Source organism: Xiphophorus hellerii, chromosome 3 (genome assembly GCF_003331165.1).
Source record: "Xiphophorus hellerii strain 12219 chromosome 3, Xiphophorus_hellerii-4.1, whole genome shotgun sequence".
NCBI lineage: Eukaryota > Metazoa > Chordata > Actinopteri > Cyprinodontiformes > Poeciliidae > Xiphophorus > Xiphophorus hellerii.
In genome coordinates this window covers 29,741,675-29,763,406 of record NC_045674.1, presented here as the reverse complement: position 1 = coordinate 29,763,406, position 21,732 = coordinate 29,741,675, and the positions used below count along the sequence as shown (strand labels likewise).

The 21,732-nt window shown below is 38.3% G+C and overlaps 1 protein-coding gene across 3 annotated transcripts in view; it reads right to left on the bottom strand.

The window, feature by feature from the left end:
- Nucleotides 1–21,732, bottom strand: part of vps13b (vacuolar protein sorting 13 homolog B) — a 304,956-nt gene that overhangs the window by 156,627 nt on the left and 126,597 nt on the right. For 2 of the 3 annotated variants that reach the window (XM_032557917.1, XM_032557918.1), the window contains 6 exons: nucleotides 16,467–16,701; nucleotides 14,403–14,617; nucleotides 11,733–11,936; nucleotides 7,060–7,231; nucleotides 4,200–4,314; nucleotides 176–317 (listed from right to left, as the gene is read on the bottom strand). In XM_032557917.1, coding sequence (XP_032413808.1) covers nucleotides 176–317; nucleotides 4,200–4,314; nucleotides 7,060–7,231; nucleotides 11,733–11,936; nucleotides 14,403–14,617; nucleotides 16,467–16,701 — 1,083 coding nt within the window. Of the gene's footprint in view, nucleotides 1–175; nucleotides 318–1,089; nucleotides 1,160–4,199; nucleotides 4,315–7,059; nucleotides 7,232–11,732; nucleotides 11,937–14,402; nucleotides 14,618–16,466; nucleotides 16,702–21,732 lie in introns of all 3 variants that reach the window. The other variant, XM_032557919.1, reaches the window with a different exon arrangement.

The window sequence follows — 21,732 nt, the reverse complement described above, 5'->3', positions numbered from 1 at the left end:
TCTAGTCAGTGATGATTTCTTATGGTTACTAAAAGGATCATTTCTTTTGAAGTGATAATTGCCTAAAATTTATTAAAGGATCAAAGAGAAAATTCTTGACCCACTGTTGATGGATGTTAAAACAGAGTTCACATAACAGAAAAAAAAATAAAGGAAAAAGAAGCTGGATTCTTACAGGAGGGGAAAAGCCAGAGAAGTGGCTGAAAGAGCCTTGCTTGCTGACGGGTCGAACCAACACAGTGCGTCTGTTCAGCTTGTCAGTGCAAGAGAGGACCACTCCTCCACAGCTGCCCGAGGTCCGAACACCCTCCTCCATACTGGAGGTGAGGAGAGCGGAGGACATGACACACACAAAAAGGTAGATCCAGAAAGAGAAAGACGTAGAAGACAGACGTGGATTCAGATCGAGTAGAAAAGGAGGAAAACACAAAATAAAAAAGAAGAAGCCAGAGACATACTTTCAGTATAGTTTCAGTAAAAATCACAAAAGAAGTCAACTGATTAAACCCAAAGAAAGTTATTGAGGTTGATTCGGTTGAAATATTGAGTTATGGTCTTATAGTATACCTCAACAGAGACTGAAGCAATATGTGCCATATTTCAAGTGAAAATAGAATAATCAACACAAAAGGTTATGGAAAAATCCTCTGTGTTGCAATTATTTTAAGGTAAATTTTTCAGATTTTTGTTTTTCTGAGTGCTTATATAAGACCATCACAAGAATAAAGTTTCATCAAAGAAGAGTGGAAGTCCATGTTCTAGGAGTCTTTAACACACACAGAAAATTTTCTTTGACCAGATTAAATTGGCTTGAGAATTCAGTCGATCAGTTACTGGAGAGACAGGAAAGGGTTAAGCAGCAAACCATCCCAAATCATCTTTTAAGTTATTCTTTTCTATGAATTTACATTGTTCAGTAAATTACTTGCCTAAACTCGCAATGTTCGCTCTTTTTATTCTTCTTTTTATTCTCCTGTCTGTCCAGCAACAGAAAAGATGAAAAATCTTAAACAGGAGCAGCAGCGCAGCAGATGGTGTATGAAGAACTAAGGCTTCTATGGCTGCTCTGGGGACACACAGGAGCCTCACCACAGCGCTCTCCTTGCAATGTAGAATGATTCCTTCATATTGCCCAGACTGTAAGCCATATTGCCCTGGCCTAGAGAAACATGCAAGACCAATTTCACAATGAGGGATTTTGTGTGGCTGCTCCTGGGGAAGGTAAAAGGCATGTTAAAGTAAAAAATAAAAAAAAAGTTACAACAGGGGTGCCCAGGTCCAGACCTCGGGAGCAGCTGAACTTAAAATTTTACATGCTTCCCTGAATCAAACTGCTGAATTCATTCACCTGGTAATCAGCCAGCCGCTTGATTCAGGTGTGGGAACTGGACTTGGGCAAACCTGGGTTATCAGGTTGTACTTTATTTACTGAACCCCAAACTGACACAATGCAGGCAGGGTCCAGCAATGGTAAACTTTCAGTAATATGACTGAATGTGTAAAATGCTTTAAGAAGGCTTTTGTTGGGAGTTGGTGTCATATGAAAAATCTGAATTGAACCACATTTAATTCAGGCTCATCTGTTGGAAAAGGAAAAAAACAATTTGAAAGGAACAAAATAAGGCATAAGCTGCAGCAGAAGCAGCAGGTAGAAAGAAACAGATATTGTGTCAGGATGGAAATGAGTTACAGGGCATATAGCAGCAACGACCTCCTCTCAGGGAGGATGGTTCTGAGGTAGAAGCAACTTGAGTGAGCTTCTCCAATAATGATTTTTGCACCTACAAATCTAAAGGTGTTCTGATGCAAAACCAAAAAATCATTAGTAAATCTCTTTTCATATGTAGTCTGCAGAAGTTGCAAAACCTTGTTGTAAATCATTTCTGCTTTGTGTAAAATAAGCCAGTTTCTAGTTGACTAATCAAAATAATTTGGACTCTCAACTAGAGATGGTCAAAGGGTCAGAAACCAATCCAAATCAATAACCTGCCATGGTGCATCAACATATTTACTGGCAGTATTTAGAAAGTATACAAAACAGGTGGGCACTCAAACCCCATTGACTGAATATACAATTAAAGCTAGCGGGCTAGCTTAGCCAACCTGTGTGTAGAACTGCATTTATGTATAACAGTATTTTTTTTAAATGCCACCATGTGAGTGTGTGTGCAATTTTTTGCCTATTTAAACATATCTTTGTAACCTCTCCACTCAAAGAGACCAATTTACACAGTTGTGATGTGGAGTTTCTCTGCCAGCCATTCTTCAGGCGCCGCTTTTGGTAGCACAGCTGGAAAACATCAGCTTCATCTAGTGTGAGCTGCCTGGAGTGAATAAGGGTGAAGTGTCTCTTTTCTTTGGGGACCCTTTTTGAGTAACTGAATAGTTTAATGAACATCAAAGAGTTGAAAGACACTGTTAAAATAAGGCGAACGGGATCATCTTTTGAACTTTCCACAAGACAGGAAACATCCCTGAAATATTTAGCACTGAATCACCTCTTTACCTTTCCACTTTCATGTCCTCCTTTGAATCCTATCCAAGTGTCCTACACACCATCTAAGGTTTCTGCGTCCATCTATTCTACATTCCTTGTGACAGATCATTTTTCCACCCTTTCTCTCCTCACCCTATTCTGATACAATCACTGATTCAATTATGGATTGGCCTCCCATATTTGCTTGCCCTATGTAATGGTCTATTCGTTTTCCAGCAGTGACATAGCTAAGGCCAGAAAAGATATTTTATCTGTCAAACTTGATCTAATCTGACCCATTGTACACAAATAACCTGGGCTGGGTAATGAAATACTGAGCAATTATCTATTCAGAATGATTAATACGGACTCCAGTCACTGGGAGCACTACAGTGTAAGTGAATGATAGAGATTGGAGTGGGCCAGGAGCCCAGAGATTCTCCACTGTGGCCTGAACATCCATGACTGTAACCTGGCATGGATAATGAATTGCTTCTGCTTGCCAGATCCGTGGTTGGTAAAAGTGTGTTGAGACCACATTGTTAAATGCACGTTCACTGAAATAACCTAGAAATAAGAAAATTGACTAATTATCTAGTTAAGGAGGAATAGAGGTCTAGTAAAAAGATTAGGCCTGGCACTGGCTCAAAAGCAATTGAACACACACCTGTGGAGAACAGAGCAGGGATCAAATAATGACCCACAGCATCGACACACACTAGAACTGTCTGAGCGCTGACGTTGTTCTGGCTAAGGTTGAGAACTCCGTGTGAAGCATATGCAGTCCTGCAGGGTTACAAATCAAGCTGCAACCGACACAGGGAGGTCCGCGGGATGCCAGCTAGTCAGCGAGGTTCAACGCCAAGCAAATGGCCTCAATCACTCTTTGACCTTCGCCGATGCTCCTAGGATCCAACTGAAGAGATTTGAAAACCTGGCAAATCTGAATCAATATCTATTATCATGTTAGTTGTGAGGGCATCCATCGTTTACGACGGGGTTCAAAAGAGTCACGGCCTCCGACGGTCCAACTGAGTTTTACGGTCTGGCTTGACTGGAGTGAGAGACACTTGGAAACAAAAAGTCAGACACGCAAACACGCAGGGTTACAAATGCAGCCAAACATCCTGCAGTACTCTGCAGGATGTTGATTACTGTGATTGCTACTTCATTATCTTTTCAGAGATGGACGGGGTGAACTATGGGATTCTGAGATCTGGTGTTTAGGAGCGGTAGAGTTGAGGTGGACAGAAAATGTGCTCACATTTAGCCAACTTCCCAGCAGCCATGTTGACTTTGATGAGTAGGGAACACAGGTGGGTTAACGAGGGTTGTGGTCCACTTCTGTGTTTGTGAAGGTTTGTTGTTGTGAAGGCTGTGAATACTTACGCAAATGTAATTTCTTGGTTTTCTATTTTTAAAAACTTTGCAAAACACTTAAAAAAATGTTGAGTGTGTGTAGAAAGCGGAAGAAAGAAGTTAATCTAAAACAATTTGGAATGAGGCAGTAACACAAAATGTGAAAGAATGTGAAGCACTGTGAATAATACATGGAAATATAATACATTAGGCAAAATAACAGCTTTAAAATATGTCAATCACCAAGTATTATGACTTGAGGCAAAAGATAGGTTAAAATGAATTAGACAAATGTATGAAAAATATATCATTATATGTATATAATATGTCTAAATGTGTTTACAAGATGTTAACAGATTCATACCTGCATCGGTAGTGATCAATGTTGAAGCTGCCAACTTTACATTTGATCTTTGTGTATACATCCTGGATATCTACAGACGCACTCAGGTCTTCTAATTCACTGAGGACACAGATTTCTAGTGGGGGAAAAAGAAAATCAGAGTTTTGACCTCATCAACATTAGTATAGGATATAAAAATCCCCCCCCCCACCCAAAGAAAGAGCTGTTCATTATATGTCTTATCACTATACATTCCAATATTCCTTCAGTGACAGACTAACAGCACACACAGCTCAGCTTAGGCTTCCAGAGATTTTTTTTTTTGTATCCGTTCGTGCAATTACCTGCAAAAGATAAAAACTACATCAGGAATTAACTTTGGTCTGAGTTTATTGAGTCAGCAGTTTCATTGGTTTTAGAACATATTGTTGTTATTTCTATTTAAATAGTTGTCCCACTGATTGCAGTTGAATGCAGTCTGGTATATATTTTTATTCTATGTTGGTATTTTAAAAGTTAAGAAGTTTTGTTGATGCCTCTATTCAGCTCTGAGCACAAGTGTCCACCCACTGCAGAGGCAACATGAGTAAGCATCATAGGAGCGCTTTGCTTTGTGATGAACATAGTCTCTATGCTTAACATTCAAGTCTAATTGTTTCCACTGAGAAAGTCCCACAAACCAGCTGGGAGAAATGGGCTTCATGCATGTGAAACTAAAGATGTGGTACTGATGCTTTGTGGTGAGAAAATATCCCCCACCAGCTTATTATTAATGAAAAACAAAGCTCTTAAAAGTTAGTGTGGATACTGAAAGGATTGAAGTTGTTTCTCTCAGGAACTCATATGGGCTTGACATAGCAAGATCACTGAAAAAAAAAACCCTGTGCTTTCTTAAAACCCATGCAGAGTTTTAGGATGTCATCCATTTCTCTCTGAATGCTACAGCAGTCTGTCTCTAAGCCTTTGCATATTATAGGTTAATATTTAATGCATTATGCACAAACATAGAACATTTGATGGTTCATTAGCTTTGTTGCCCAGTAAAAACGACACTTAAAGTAATCCAAAAAAAGATGCTAATGGTAATGTTATTCATGTTAATTCAATGTTAATCAATGTTCATCTAATATTTATGATTGTTTTTTGTGTCCCACAATATAAACTGAAAAACATAAAAAAAGACAACTATTAAACACTTGTGTCTTAACATGCACTTTAAATGACCCTAAATAAATTAGAAAATATTTTATACCACCTAATAAGCACAAATTAGTTTGTGCTTATAATTAAATTTTATTCACCACAACTAATATGCCATTAACAGTTCATTTTATTTTATTTATTTATTTATTTATTTATTTTAATCAAACTCAGTATGTGTCTTTCTATCCCACATTTATGCGACATGGAAGAATATAATATGAATGTCTACAAGATTTCTTTCTTACATTTCTCAAACATTAAACCACCGAATAATATCATCTCGTGTTTTTTAGCTTCCCTATCTTGAAAGGTAGAGTAGTTCTGTTCAGAAAAGAACTAAAAGAATTTACTATTTTATTTTCTTGCGTGTTGTCTGTAAAAATTCTTAATGCCAATACCCCCAAAATAATGGTACACATGTACAAGTTAAGATCCTATCTTTGCATCCTTTAAGACATTCCATGTAAAAACCCCTTAAGTTTGGTGATCTGCTTGGCAGATGCTAAACATTACAGGCAGCAATTAAAGGTAGATCTGGTCTTTCATCCCCCAGTAAATCTTCAGGAGACAAGAGGTGGTTTGCTTGGGATTCATCATCCACCTATTTATTTGTCTTTTCCCTCATGCCAACGTCTTTTCAGCAGCGTTTCCATACTGAGTGCAAAATATTTTCCTAAAAAGTCCAAAGAATCACTTGATGAAGTTAAATAAGTAATACAATTATTTTTCAGTCTACAAACTGTGGCCTGTTACTGCATCCAAAGGCTGACCTTCCCAAATTTGAATGAATTTGGTGTACAAATAACAAAAGCTAAAAAAATGATCAGAAAATGTAAATATTATGTTTTTAACAGCAACCGCCAGAATATTTCACATTATCAGCCTATTTGTCTCACATCTCTTCCTCTGTTTTTTTTTCAGGGTTTTAGGTCAGGTCAGTTTTCTGAAAACACTACAGCAGGTCTTGGTATTTTTGGCATGTTTTGGTATTAATGAGTTACTCTTATATGAACACTTTTTTTCAGAAACGGGAATAGTTGTCCAAGTCATTTGTGAGTTACTATGTTTGTCATTTTTCTTTGTAAAAAGATGTTTTTGCCATCTTCTTGTGTCACAGTGAGTTTCATTACATATGAGACAAGCCCTGTTTTCTGCATGAGGACAGATCATTAAACCAAGTGCTTTTCTTTTTATAAACATGTTGTGTTTATTTAGGTTAAGTCTAGAAAGCCTGTCTTTATTCTTTTTTCATCAGGAAAGTTTTTAAGTTGAACTTGAAATGTCAGGAGAAACATTTTTCATGTTACTTTTAAAAATGCACTTCCATTAAAATGAGTATTTGAAATCAAGTAAAGTAACTAAAGCCTGTTACTGTTTAAAGAATTAATCAGTAGTCAGATTACTTTACAAGGTAAAGTAGCACTGGGTATGTAACATACTATGTAGCACACTTCCATAATTTACTGAAAGGCTGCTGTAGTTGGTTGCGCTGTCAATTCTGCTTATATTAGTTAGTCCTAGAACATGAAAGAAAAACAAGCTTTCAACTTATAAGTTTGTATAAAATGGGGAAAAAAATAAATAAATAAAATAAATGGTCTTAAACTTTATTATAGAACAGCTTGATAAAATGGTACATGTACAGAAAATGGGACTAACAAGAATTAGGTCAAGTTACCTGTCTTTCTTGCAGTCGGATCAGCAGCAAAGAGTTGAATTGTGACTTTAGGTAACATCCACTGCATCCAAAGGCTGACCTTCCCACTTGTTCCCTCAATGCTGCTGGTTTTTTGCTCCAGAGTCACTGTGTCTGCGAATGGACCATCATCTCCAGCAGGCACCGAGTCACCCTGTGGAGCCAAAGCAGGAAGGGATAGGTGAGGCAGTAAACAACCACAAACTGATGGAAAACCTCAACGATTCAGTGTCCCCTATGAAAAGGTAAAGCAGGTGGAGCAAAGCGACAGCTATTACTTATTGACAGACCTATGCAATGAGTCAAAAAGGAAAAGAAAGACATTCCTGTGTTTGTGTTACTGCTGAAAGTCTACTTGAGGGCATGAGTCCAACCATATGCCTGGTGGATGCATATGTTTGCAAGTGTTGTCGCTGTGCATGTAGCCATAACAAAGCAACCACCAACAATCGAGCCTTCCTGTGTGAAGATGACATCAACGTCTGGTAAACAGAACTGTACACAGCAGAGAGCAATGTGGGGGATGGAGGGGAGCATGGTGCAAGGCTGTCATTGGTGTTAACCCCAAGCTGAGCCACCATCACCCACAAGGCCCCTCATTCATTGAAGTACGGCGGGACACACACGTCTTGCGTCCTGGGAGAGAATGGAAGAGAAGACTGGAGGCAGGGGTGGAGGGGTGTGTGTGTGTGTGGGAGAGGTGAAGTGGAAAAGCCAGCAGGATGCGGTGGAAGAGTCGTTTGTAAGCGCTCAACACAATGCTGAGGGTTTGGCAAGACACAGACGACACTGGGGACATTTTATCTCTTTTCTGCTAAATCTGTTTTTCAAATCCATATCTCTGAAGTGGAAAGCCTGTAAACAAACGGTGTGACCGTGTGCAGCTTCGGCTCTACAGAGTTTCACTTTTTCCACTGCTTCCCTCATCACAGTGTGGTAATGACAGATCGTGTCATGGTTATTGAGCCTGGCTGTGGCTGGTGCGGAGGTTATCAACCATCTCAATTAGAAACCCCACAGCTGCTAAGGCTGATTACAGTGTCCCGAAAGAGGATCCAGATGAGGAAACTATGTCCCCGTTCCACAGGATGGGGGAGGGAGGAGGGCCCCCGCACTAATTTGCAAATTTAATTTAATCACACACTTGAGGGTGGCTGAAAGTAGAACACAAAAACAGCGGATGACAACAATATAAAGAAATTAGGGATTATGCGGATTCAAAAATAGACTGGGGACCACAAGACGCTGATGAGAAGCATGTGCTCTGTGTACTAGCCTTACAGTGAAAGAAATGGACTGAGAAACAGAGGCCTACATTTAGCTGGAGTCCCATATTAGTTGAGTTAATTATATGTAGGAGAGCTTTTGACCAAAATATATCCTGTAAAGTTAAAACCTAACAGAAACATCGCAAAAGCCGAACGACTAAAGGATTTCTTCGAAGTTTCAATCGGTCACTATAACTGTGTGTGTGTGTAGGGGTGTTCATGTCTCAGTCTGCAATTGCAGTGACAGGTAATGAGTAACATGATACCAGTAGTAATGCAGTCTCAGTGAGATATTCCTGTGTCAGCTACCATTTAGAGACTAATTATTGCTGAAATGGAGTCAAAACAAAAAAGTGTTTGTGTGTGTTGCCTGTAGGGGTATGTGTGTGGGGGTGTGTGTGTGTGTGCGTGTGGTTAGGAGTGTTTGGTTTACAGTTTGGCCAGTCATAAGGATTAGGCTCCGTACTGTCATGTGTGGAAACAGGAGCCAGCATTGGCGCTGTGGGAAGTTTTCGACCACAGTGTACTGCCGCGTGGTTACAGTCGAGCATCGGACACCCAACTGCTACAGTTTCCCATCCAGAACAGCTGCTGGCAATTTAAAACAAATTTCTATTCAAACAGGTCAGAGGAAAAGGAAGTAATGGGTTTTTGACAGACGTCTTGTTTTTTTTTTATGTTTTAGTGATGAAAAAGAAAGTCAACAGAACCATAAAAAAGGTGTATTCAAAATAAACTGCATGTTCAGCTTAAAAACCAATTTAAAAAGATAAGGTTTAGAGTTCATTCGGTAACTTACAACAAAAATGCATGTCAACGTTAAAGATTTTTAGGTGAAGAAAATCAGATCAAAGTGAAAACGCTCCAGACTGATGGTAGTAAGGACCTGATAGATGTGGGATGTTCGAAAGGCTGCCCAACTGTGGCCCCAAACAATCGCACACATTCTCAGGAGGAGTTATTTTCCCACACCTCCACAGGCCAAGCTGTAAAGTATACAGTTTAATTCCTGGGCCTCTATGCTATAAACGGGCTGAGGATCCGGGTTTATTTTCTCTGCAGAGTTTGTCTTTCCTCATCAGAGAGACTCAAACATTGGAAGACAACAGCAGGCCGGGAGGTGTCAAGGAGAGATGGAGGGATATGCTGATTATTGAAGGAATGAATGAGAAGAGAAGGGAAGGGACCAGAGGGAGGATAGGAGAACGTGGAAGAGGGAAAAGGACAGAAGAAGCAAAGAGACTAGATGAAACTCTAGAAATAGGGAAATTAAGAAAAACATATATGGTGGTGTTGTAGTAAATAAAATGTGAGACAATAAAGCATGTCACATAAATTCTAATGTCAATGTACAATAGTACAAATTTTGGTTGCCACTACAAGGTAAAAAAAAATCATATCTTTTCAAGATCCTAAAATTAGGTGAGGTCAACCATAGAAATATATAGGTATAAATATCATTCATGACATATCTATTTAATAAAAGATTACCAGTTCTGATGAGCCCAAAGACAAAATGTCTGGTTCTAATGTACAGGATCTAAAGTTTGGCCCAAAACTACTTACATTCATGGCGGATTTATGTTTAAAGTAACCTTTTTATTTTACATGTTTATTCTGAGTGGAAGTAATATTAACATTTTGGAAAAGCGCTGCCAGAGTTACAGACTTGAGTCTGTGCAAGGAGCTAAAGATTAGGGTGATGGCAAGGAGGCCGTCCATCTTCTGATAACTGCACTTTCACCAAGCATGAATCATTAAACTACCAAGTGGAAACAAGCAAAAAGCTGGTCAAGATGAAGGGTTTGATTCATGTAAGCCCAATAAAGCTTTTATGTTATTATTGAAAAGGGTACAACACTTCTTTTTTTTTTGCCCAAAGTACAAAAAACAGTGATGGGAGTGAGACCGTTAGGGAAGAACTGCTGCCACCACTGCTGAGACTTATCAAAACAGCTTCTACAGCCTTGCTCAATCACCAAGACTCCCAGAGGTCTAAACACTTCTACCAGTGTTTGTACTTATGTAAACAGTAACAAGTGGACTGTCAGGGGCCACTCTGCCGTTGTTACTGGCTCCGCTATTCTGCAGGTCTTCCAAGGCGATTGTGAAGAGCTGCCACTTCTGTGGGAGCACAAATGATGCAAGAATACATGGATGTTGATAGCAAAGAATAAAACAGAAACACAGGCAGCCGGTCATATTTTTTTCAGCAAACAAACAGCACATCTAGTTGAGTACAGTACCTTGCATAAATACTCACATTTGGAACTTTTTTCCACATTTTGTGCATGCGAGACTTCTCAAAATGTTTATCCCTGACAAATCTAAAACAGCACCACATCATGCCCCAATCTAAAGAAACTAGAGAGCAAACTAGAACTGCGAGGAGTTATCAATGGGTTCCAAGCCCCACCCAGCAAGTCGGGCGCGCTTTGAACTTTTTCCACATTTTGTGAGTGTTCTTAACAGGTTTAATCCTGCTTAATCTAAAAAAGCAATACATAATGTCCCATTCTAAAGAAATTCAAGAACAAATGAAAAACAGAGTCACTGAAATCTATCGGTCTGAAAAACAATTCCTAAGGCTTTAGGACTCCAGTGAGAACAGCTTTTTGTAGTCCGCTTGTAGTCCGAATGACAAAAAAGCAAAAACTGAAGAGATCTGAAAGGTGGCAAAAACTTTTCACACCTCTTCACTTCATTCTCAAAGTTTAATATTTTATGCAAGCATAATAAAAAGTCAATTTTTCTTAATTAGGAGGCAACCAAGCCCCAGCTTAAAAGAATCAAACAGAACTCGCAGCTTATCGAGAGTCTGCTCTCACTGAAACACACCAACGTAAGAAACACAAACACTGATGAGGTTTTTTCCAGCTTTGAAAATTACTCCTAAACAATTTTTTTTTAAGACAGATCACATGTGTTGGTACTGACTCAACTGCTCACAACAATAAAACATTGCTTACACTTACAGTCATAAATCAGCAGAAGAATTATATACACAACAAAGACTTAAATATCATTTGTTACTGCGTGACTCATAACACCTTTTGTTAGGAAAAAAAAACTGGATCTGGTTGGGGTGTAGTCTTCTGCTCTCTTGGTAGAGTAATGCAACACACCATCAAAGGCAGAATATGAAAATACACTGACTGATAATGGTGTAATAGTTCAACAAGGGGCTTGGAAGGAGCAATGTGCTGGGAGACATTAAACGAAGGACTAAATGATGAATCAGTTTTGCTTCAAGGATAGATTTAGTCCTGTTGTATGATACAAAGGATGTATTGACAACCTCCACCCCCCTCAGATTGTGACAGGAAGATTAAACTTCTTTAATTTAAAAACTGTTCTAAGAAAAAGTCCAATGGCCAACAAACAAACCTCAGTGGGGGAGCCAAAGTCTGCAGAGGGGCTGCAGGTGCTGGTGTCGGGGAGAGCCGTGCCTGCACTGCTGCGCACTGGGGAGGACGGAGCAGCGCCAGCAGGGGGGTCTGGGATGCTGGACGTCTGACGCAGAATACCGTGCTTCTGCAGACGTGCCCATGTACAGCTCCAGCTGAGGAAGATCTCATATAAAAGCTGCACCTAAACAAGAACAAGATAAACATGTACGATTAGGTCACAGCAACATATCTTTACCTCTACTTCCAACCTACTCATTGGCCAATGTGATGAATTACTTCAGAATAGAACAAAAATGATACTCTGCGTACTTTTAATTCTTTGTGTTTTATTTTTTTATGTGTGACAGATTGTTGTAGGACGTTTTTATGCATCAACAAGAATGGCTTTCTGGATAAATCTGAGACCAAATAGTGTACCTTTTAAGAGAAACCACAAGCAAGCCCACTCTTTACTACCAGACTGAAATGTATATATATGCCAAGGTCTGACTCAAACAGCTGCACTTGGGAGTTCTCATAGTTCAGGCGTCAAGGGCCATTATCATGATTTAGCTTGGCAGCTTTGTAGTTACGTGACAACAAACCTAGTTAAAGTTGAGGTAGAGGGAAAGAAAAGAGGGAAATATTACATAGAAATGGACAATAATCTATCCTCATTTGCTATAATTCCCAACCCAACGCAGCTTTAGCCCAACGTTCGTGTTTTACTCCATAGGGCATTTACTGAAAACCCCAGCATCCGCATACACATGCTTCCCTGTTAGAATAAAATCATTATCCATAACAACAATCACAAAGGAAAGTTGAATTATGTCATCAAGTTCCCTTGAAAAAATAAAAAATAAAAAAATAACTTCCACTTTTAGGAAAAACTGAAGAGCTGCTGTCAAGTGTTCTCAACTATTTATTATGTGTTCACATTAAAGGAGGTCTTGGCTTTTAACAAACACAAAGCCAAATAAAGAAGTGGAAAACATGAGAGGACAGTATGAGAATGTGATGTGATGCTTTCAGTTATTTGTGCCTTCACACAGTATTTTTAGGGAGGGGAAGAGAAGGAGAGAAACAGAGAAAAGCAAAATACTTTCAAAAGTGAGCAAATTTCTGGATTTTCAAAGGCTGTGCTCCTGCAGCCAGCGACCCCTCCCTGTAATCCCCACCAATAAGCGTCCCTCAGGCTTTAAGGTGAACAGACACACACATACACAAAACTGGATTTCTTTAGAACCCATTTTTACTCTCGATTGCTGGCGAACACACGTGCACTACTGTGAGAGCACAAACTGCAAGGAAGCCTTCCACAAATGAACATAAATCAAATTAAATGCAGCACAATACATTACAGCTGGGCCATTTCAAACATGTCCAGGAAGAGCTGCTGATGTCGATCCAGTTGCTGTCCGGAGTCTGGGCCAACAGCTGTCTGCCATACCCGACCAAACAGCACCGCCGGCAGGGGAGGTAAAGCACCATGTTCCCCCTCTCTGGGATTTTTTGTTTTTTGTTTTTTTTGGTCCTGGAACTCCAACCAAGCACAACAAGGCCTACTGCTCTCAACAGCAGATGTGGAACAAGGGAATGAAGAATGTTGGAGAGTGGAAAAAGGGAAGAAGGGATAGGGAGTGCACATTGAATAAAGAACAACTAGGCTGCTGAGGGGCCCAAGTTTTTAAAGCCAGGGTCGCTAATCAATTCTGCAAAGAGATCTTCAGCTGATTCCTTTTACCTTTCTTCTCATTAGTGGCATTTACATTTAATTTTTCTATCAGGTACAGTTTTTATCTTAATTTTTCTTTGCAACTGCAAACTGATTTATTTGCTGAAGAGCATAAAATGGTTACCTGATTTTTGAAAACCATCACGTTAGGCTGTCAGCAACAGGTTGACAAGTTGACAAATCTTTGAACTGGAGATTTCTATTGCATACAATCCTAATAAGACTCTCTGATGTTTGTTGTAACAAGATAAAGTTCAGATTTCACATAAAATACTTGTAAGACAACAGGCAGATTGACACTTATGTCTTCTGGCTGTAAATACCAAGGAAAAATGCTATGTTAAAAAATACAAGAGCGTTCTCTTGAGCACTTGACCATTTTATCCCACTTTCTAAAAATACTTCTAGTTGTGCTGTGAAGTATTTCATCACAAAGCAATGGAAAAAATGATTTAATGTTGCAAGAATGTATTTCCTGGGGGAAGGAGCCATTACAAGGCCAAATGCTTTGGGTATGTTCAAGTACTTTGAGTGAATCAATGTCTCAGATTCGGTGCAATATTAATTAACCAACCCAAAGACAGAAAGCAGAGGCTGGAAAGTACTAGTGCGAACTCTGGTTTTGGTAATAGTTACTGTTCAGGAACAATGCACCGATCAAAAGGTGGATTATTAACAATGCAAATGATAAATAAACAGAAAAGCTTTGAGATCTCAGGTTCTGTAGTGGGCTGGGTTAAAAAGGAGTTCTTACAGAGACATAGAAAGGAATAATAGGATATCAGAAGTTGTGGTTAGAATTACATATTACTTGTAATGTACCAATAATATAAACTACTTGGCAAAATTTCTGATTGGCAATAATTTGCTTAAGTAAACATGGAATTCTAATCGGTTCTACTTTGTGAATGTTAGGACGGTGTGGCTGACCTGAGAGTTAGAGCTCTTGACATGGACGGGCTGCAGGTCAACATGGAGACAGACCACAAAGGAGGGTCGCTCCTCCGAGCTGCCCTGCAGTTTAGATGTGACAGCCAGTGTGGAGGTGCATCCCATGGGCTCCAACAGGCTAAGACTCTGCTGCTTTCCCAACAATGTGTAAACACTGAACTGACCCAGGCTTATGGTCCATGGGAAGGCATCACCTAGGGAACAACGATACATTCATAAACATGTTGGGAAGGGAGAAAAGTAAACTAAGAGAAGCAGTTTGCACTTTACAGTATAGTCTGAAGAAAATGTTAACCAGATATATGAGCAAAGCTGATTACTCACACATGTAAAGCCCTTAATAATCACCTGATAGGAGATGTGATTGGTCCGTATGTTCCTAACAGAGCACTTTGTTCTCATACTGCGGGTTTATGCTGGTTCCTAAAGCTTCTAAAGGTAGAATGGGAGACGGATCCTTTAGTTCTCTGACTCCCAGTTTTAGTCCATGAGGTAGAGACCCAGTCTACTTTCACAACTGGGCTTAAAACTTTCCGTTTCCTCTCCACTGTCTGCACGTTCTCATCCAGAAAGAGTGAATGTGCCAAATCAATGACTCAAAAAAATCTGCTGGGTTTCCTTTCATAGAAAATTTTTAAACTACTTTGAATAATAAACTATAGTGTTTTAATATGGAGAACTGCACCCAAATTTCATTCCATTCAGGATGAACTGAATGAATGTGCGATTAAATTGAAATTTGTTTGTAACGTGCCTAGACACATTTGTTGTGACTTGGAGATATATAAATAAACAGAACTGAATTATTACGAAGAATTCATATATACCTATATAAGCCATTTTTCTGAATTTGTTAGAGGCACTAATGGCTACATTTCATTCTTCAGTCACTTCAGCTATACTTTAAGTAGAAGTTAAAAAGAGGATCAAATTAAGAGAATATGCCGTCAGCACTATAAATCTGAACAAGTTCAGTCATTATGGTAGTTCATGAAGTTCCTAAGAAATAATTCTGTCTTTAACTTGCTGCTTTTTCTGTAAAGCTTACAGTTTTTACCCCATCTTTAAGAACCAAACATTAATTTGTTTTGATATCAGACGGTTGGTTCTAAAAACTGGAACCAACAGTCTGAGAAACAGTTTTTACCCATCAGCCATCACCATGCTGAATGCAACTAGGTGGTCAGTTACCTTGTCTACTTTTATGTCTATTGTAGTTTTCAGTTCACCTTTTAATATAAGTAATCATTTATGTTCTTTTAACAAACATCTAGAAGGAAAAGCTGTTGCTTTTGTGAGAAGAGCCTCTGTGGTTCTATAAGTTGAGAAGCAGTAATTAGATAATGTCCTAAATCTATATTTTTAATATTTACTATTCCATATATTCAATGGTCCAAAAGGGAGGATTTCACAGAGATGACTAGCTAAGGAAGTCATTTTTGCAGCGAACCAGACGAGGCAACTAATGTCGCCATTTTGCTGTCTTTTCTTATCCTGACATTTAAGGCCAAAACTGATGTCACTGAAAGGTTGAAGAGAAAAGAAGCCCCTTCTTTTTCCTTCCTGCGCTAAAGAGAGACAGAAACTCAGCTCAACTGTGTTAAGTGTTGCTTATGTCAACCCTCCCAGGTGTGCACACCACATGTGTGAGATCTGTCTCTCAAAGGAACTCTCCTTAAGTTTGTTTGTCTTTTGTCACAGTAAATGAGTGGTAGAAGGTCAAAGGTCTCCTCAGTGTTGAAAAAGCCATAATGATGATGAATTCATGTTATACAGCCTATAACTATTAAGTTACTATTCAATGTAATTATCAATTACATTAATAATGCTCCAATTTTCCCCACCAATTGGAGCATAGTTTTTATGATTCCATTTTTAACGCACACAGTGTGTACTTCTCACCCATCATTGTTTCTCATTTAACCTTTCAAATTAATCTTCTTGACACCGGGTCACCAGTGGATCTCACGTTGTGCCTGGGAATGTTTTTTTTTTTTTCTCTAACATCCATTCAGGTTTAGATGTGATTAGATCAGAACCTACCTTCCTCTAAAATGGGCTTTGAGACCACGAAGGGGAGCTCCTGCAGGGGCTCCATGTACTTGTGCCCAGCACTGAGGACGCTTATTTGGGGCAGGCAGACGACCAGAGTTCCGGGCATAGAGGCCTGGTTGTGGTACCAGCTGCGGACGGTACCAGGTATGTCTCCACAGATGATGGTGCTGGGAGAAGGGAGGCTGTCATTAGGCAGGAACACACAGCATGACTGGAGATCCAGCTGGAAAAGGGACAAGAAGAAACCCACATTAGGTCATGGCTCCGAAATCAGCAGCGTTGGACCTTTCTAAAGAACATTAGTGAACTGTTTTAGTAGTCAGATGGCATCATTAAGGGACTTCCAGAGCACTGAAAAGAAGAAACATTGTGTGCAAGGGATCAGGACCCTTGAATCACAGATTTGGCAATGCGTGAGTATTTGAGTGATGCTTTTAATGAACTTAACTTAGTTCACACAGTTTAAGACTGTGCATATTTATTTGTTTCTTTGCCCCTGAGAGAAAAATTTTACTTGACCTTAGCTAAAGAAATATTTGGAGAGTTTTAAAGCCCTTTTGAAGCCAATTTGAAATTTCCTTCAAGGGAACTAAACACCATATAGAACTTTAGAGACTTTGGCAGTCAAATCCAGACCTCAAATTATATTTGAAGGAGCAGAGACAAATTCTAGCTGCCCTACGGTCGACGTGTTTTTTGTTCATCAAAATAAAGCTGTTTGGTTCAGGGATTTGGTCCAGTAATCAGTAATCAGTAGCCACTGCTCTGCCTTTTTTGAGAATGAGACGAGGTTTGTCATTCTCTATCATAACGGTGCACCACAGAATTAAAAGACCAAATCATATGAATGACAGTTACAGAGCCTTAGGGCAGTTTCAGGTACAAATGCATGTTCTGTATCCAATTTTATTTCCTTAAAGAGTATTAAAAACCTCTCATATCTTTAATAAGGTGACACAAAGTGTAAATATTTCAAGTACCGGTAATTTGTTAGTGAACTTATGTTCAATGAGTAAAGCATCAACAGACTGAAAGAAACAAACCAAAAATATTTTAAACATCCTCAAAGGGCCTGTGAGTATCAGTCCCAAAATACAGAGCAGAGGACAGATATGATAATACACATGGACAGAAAATTAAAGACGCTAATGCTTTTATTATTAGAGTTGGACAAAAGCAGAGAAGAGGGTGAAGGGAAAAAGAGAAACTGACATAACTTAGACAAGTAATCCCATGCTCATACATTTGAAGTTGCACATTGTTCATTTCAGAGCACAGCTAACATACCACATAAACCAGCAGTAAATAACATATTAAAGTTTCCTAAATGATTTTGCTTCCACAGTATACATGATGGTTGAATAAATCTGTAACCACATGTCACATATATGAGAATCAAGCTTAAGAAAATCTCGACCCACAGAAATACATCCTGACTGAGTTTTCATGAAAAAACACAGATGTACGTTTTTTTTTCAGCACATCCTGTATTTCATTTCAGCCTTCATGAGTCAAAATTATTTGATAATGACAAAAAAACGTTCATTGTTTTCAGACTGCGGATTTTATTTTATTTTTTTAAAAAAGGGGGTTCTGTAACTCAGTAGTTCTACATTTTAGTGTCTCATTTAAGTACACAGATCATGTTTACGGCAAGCTTTATTCACACCGATACCTTATCATTGCCAGAAACCTCTTAAATCCTGTTGGTTGGAACGGCTCTTTTCCAGAAACTGCACAGTAAATGCTTGGCTCAAACAGTCCTTCCAAAAAGTTAAGCTTCATTTGCTACTTGATGGTTTTACCTCCTGCTGATTCACATAAACTTATTCTGCACTGTCTATTGCTTATGCAGGATCTGCAGAACCATACTTATATTCCTAGGATCTGTTGTGTCAAATATGTTAGTGTATGCAAAACATCTTGACAAAGGGAAAATGAAGCCAGGCTGTACTTGGATAGAAAGAAACTAACACTACACAACACTGCTAAAATGACATTATTTCTTGAGTATTGTTAGTAAATGTTTTGAAAATACATATTTGATTAAAAACAGTTTAACAGTAATAATGTAACATTTACTGAATGACAGGCACAAATACATTGGAGGCTAAGTGACATCTGCTTAGTGTGTGTAGATGCATAAAAAAATTAAATGCCTTAATGTGCTTTGGAAGGCAACAGGAAACAAAATGTTACAAGGCTACTTCTGTCTGTTTGGTTGTATGCTTTTTACAGTCATGTTTTTGTGAAATCCAATAAACACCATTGAAAAACTTCCAGATGCTTTAATGAACAAAGGCAAACGATTCAAGGACAACTGAGCCAACAGAGCAGGTAAGAATGGCGGCAGAATGGGAATTTGTAAACTAGGGGCCAAGTGGATTCATTTTTGGACTGGCATAGGAAATTGTTTTTAATCAGGGTTTGGATTATATTGAGCCAATCTGGAGACCAAATAAAAAATAAAAAAATAAAAAAATGATTGTAACCTTTAACTAAAAAAGGAGTCAATTGGGTTCCCTGCTAAAGCTGTATCCAACACAAATAGAGTAACCACAAAGGGTAGTCATTAAGAAGAAGGGATAAAAACAATAATTGCTAGGAAGTCAATAAAAACAGAGTGTCACAGCCAATGCTTAACATTGATTTGAACTAATTACTTTAATAGAAGATAAAGTTTAGGAATTTGCAAGCACATTTAAAGAACAATCATGATGATAACAATCATTGATGGAAAAATAATCTGACAATTTATGACAGAAAAATACTGAATTCTGATTATCGTAGGAAAATAAATTAATATTTGTTTATTTTAGTGGAAAAATGCTGCCACTACCATGTCGCATGGTTGTTATGGCATGTTTTCCTCCATACCTAAGCCTGTCGCAATAAGCAGTAAGTCAATTAATTGAATTATAAATTAAAACAAGCTTGAAAATTACATTTGAATGATTGATTGTTTTCTGGTGTCTCTTTGTGCCACAACAATAAGTTTCAGTCTTGTGTATTGGTCTCAACTATCTCCTTTTTTGAAGGACAGATATGTTTACAGAGTCTTCGGTTTCCATTTTACTTGGTGTTTCACTTGTTGTTTGGATATTTAAAATGTCTTCTAGGTCCAGGGTTAAATGTTCTTTAGATTAAAACCTATTGATCTCTGACAGGGCATAATTGCACTAATATGTCATTACCATTATATTCCTTGGAAATGGTCTCAAAACAAAAGTATTATTGTTTTATTCAATAACTTCTGGAACAATTCATCATCGAGCAAAATTTGTTATCATGACAGGCATATTCACACCTACTGTTTTCTAAGTAGGGCAAGAAGTGCCATGATGTTGTCATCTGACCAGAACAACTTTCTTCCACATTTATAGTGTCCTGTTGTATCAACTTAGTTCTTATGGATTTCTGTCAACAATGCCTTTCTTCTTGCATTTGTTACATAAAGATTAAACTAATATTTGCTCTACCAACAGATTCGCCAACCTGAGCATTGGACCTCTGCAGCTCCAGAGTCGTAATGATTTGTCAAATGTTCTAATTAGTTTCTCATTAAAGAATAGAAGCTGAAGACTTGAAATATTGTTTATGACCCAACCATGATTTAAACCTTTTCCACAGCTTCATCTGTGACCCGTCTGATTTGTTTGTGCTTGTATTGTGACAAAATATGAAAAGGTTCATAAGATATAAATACTTCAGCAAGGTATTTTAAGTTACATAACCAAATAGACTCATATGTAAACATTTGAGACACAGAAATCAAGAAGGTATTTATAATTAGTGATGTTGCTTCCTCAAGTTTAACATACCATTACTTATTTAAGAGCAAAAAAGACCCACATTTTTATTTTTTTATTAAGTCCTTAAGTTACTGTCTCACTATAAACTTCTAGAACCATGAAGCTTTCACAATACTTATCCGCCACTATGGGAGACACATTCTGAGTACCCAAGCAAAAAACATAAGACTGGCAAAAAAGGGGCACACTAGTTCCGTCAGCAGAACAGTGCTGACAGATCCAGGAAAAAAAAAAGAAAAACAGTCTAAGTTCAGAAACGGTCCACTTACATATTTGTTTTGACCACTGCCAAAATAAATGACAACTTCTCCTTTCCTTCACTAATGTTAGATTTGTCATTTCTTCCATATCTCTGCCTGCTTTAGCCACTCACTGATGTAGAGTCTCCATCTGTACACATCTTGTGACCAAAGCAAAATGAGGCAAAATGAGGATAGAAGGGAGCTGAACAATAGAGAGCAAAAGCTGACATAAATTTTAGGATTTTGGTAAACAACATTGAACAACAGAATAGACGATTTTTTTCCTAGAAAAAAAACATGCAATTGCAATACAACAGCTGAAAATGTTATTTTTATACAGAAGTTCTGTTGTCAAGTAAGCCTGTTTATTATGAAACCTTGGGTGATCTTCAACGGTAGCTTTAATCTGACTGACAGATCACCTGAGCTTTTTAAGACTCCTCATTAAAGAAAAGTCCATTCCATTAACAGATGCAATAAAAGCAAGTGGTTCAAGCTTTTATTAAATCTTGTATTATTGTAACGCTATGCATGTTGGTGTTGATAAATCGTCTATTTAGTGGCTGCTGGCTGCACAAAGTGCCGTTGCACACCTTCTGACAAGAACTAAACACTATGATCACATCACACCAGCGCTGGCCGGCCTGCACTGGCTGTCTTTTCATTTCAGTATCCAGTATCAAGATTGTATCGCTTGTTTTAAAGAGTGTTAATGGTATGGCGCCATCATATTGGTCTGAGCTGTTTGCCACACCCAAATATAGAGGTGATCCAGAAGAACAACCTGCTTTTATATATCCAAACTGCATAGACTGTTAATCATTTTAAGGTTTGGAAAAACCTACTTCTACACTGGCTTTTAGATCAAGTTGATTTGCATTTTTTTTCTTAGCTTTTACTGTGCTAATTATCATATTACTTTGTCTTGTTTCATTCTGTTGTATTTTAATGTTTTATTCTACTTTATTTACCTGTTTGTGTCACTGGTGATTTCTCAGCTTTGGTAAATTATGGAAATGGAAATTTCGTTGAATTCTGTTCAATGACAATAAATGCTATCTATTCTATCTATTCTATTCTATTCTATTATTGTTGTTTCTAAATGTGCCATAGAAATAGACTTTGGTTTAACTTGGAGGAGCATGTCGGTGTTCCCCACCCTTACTTGTTGCTGATTATTTCTGGAGAAAACCCCAGAAA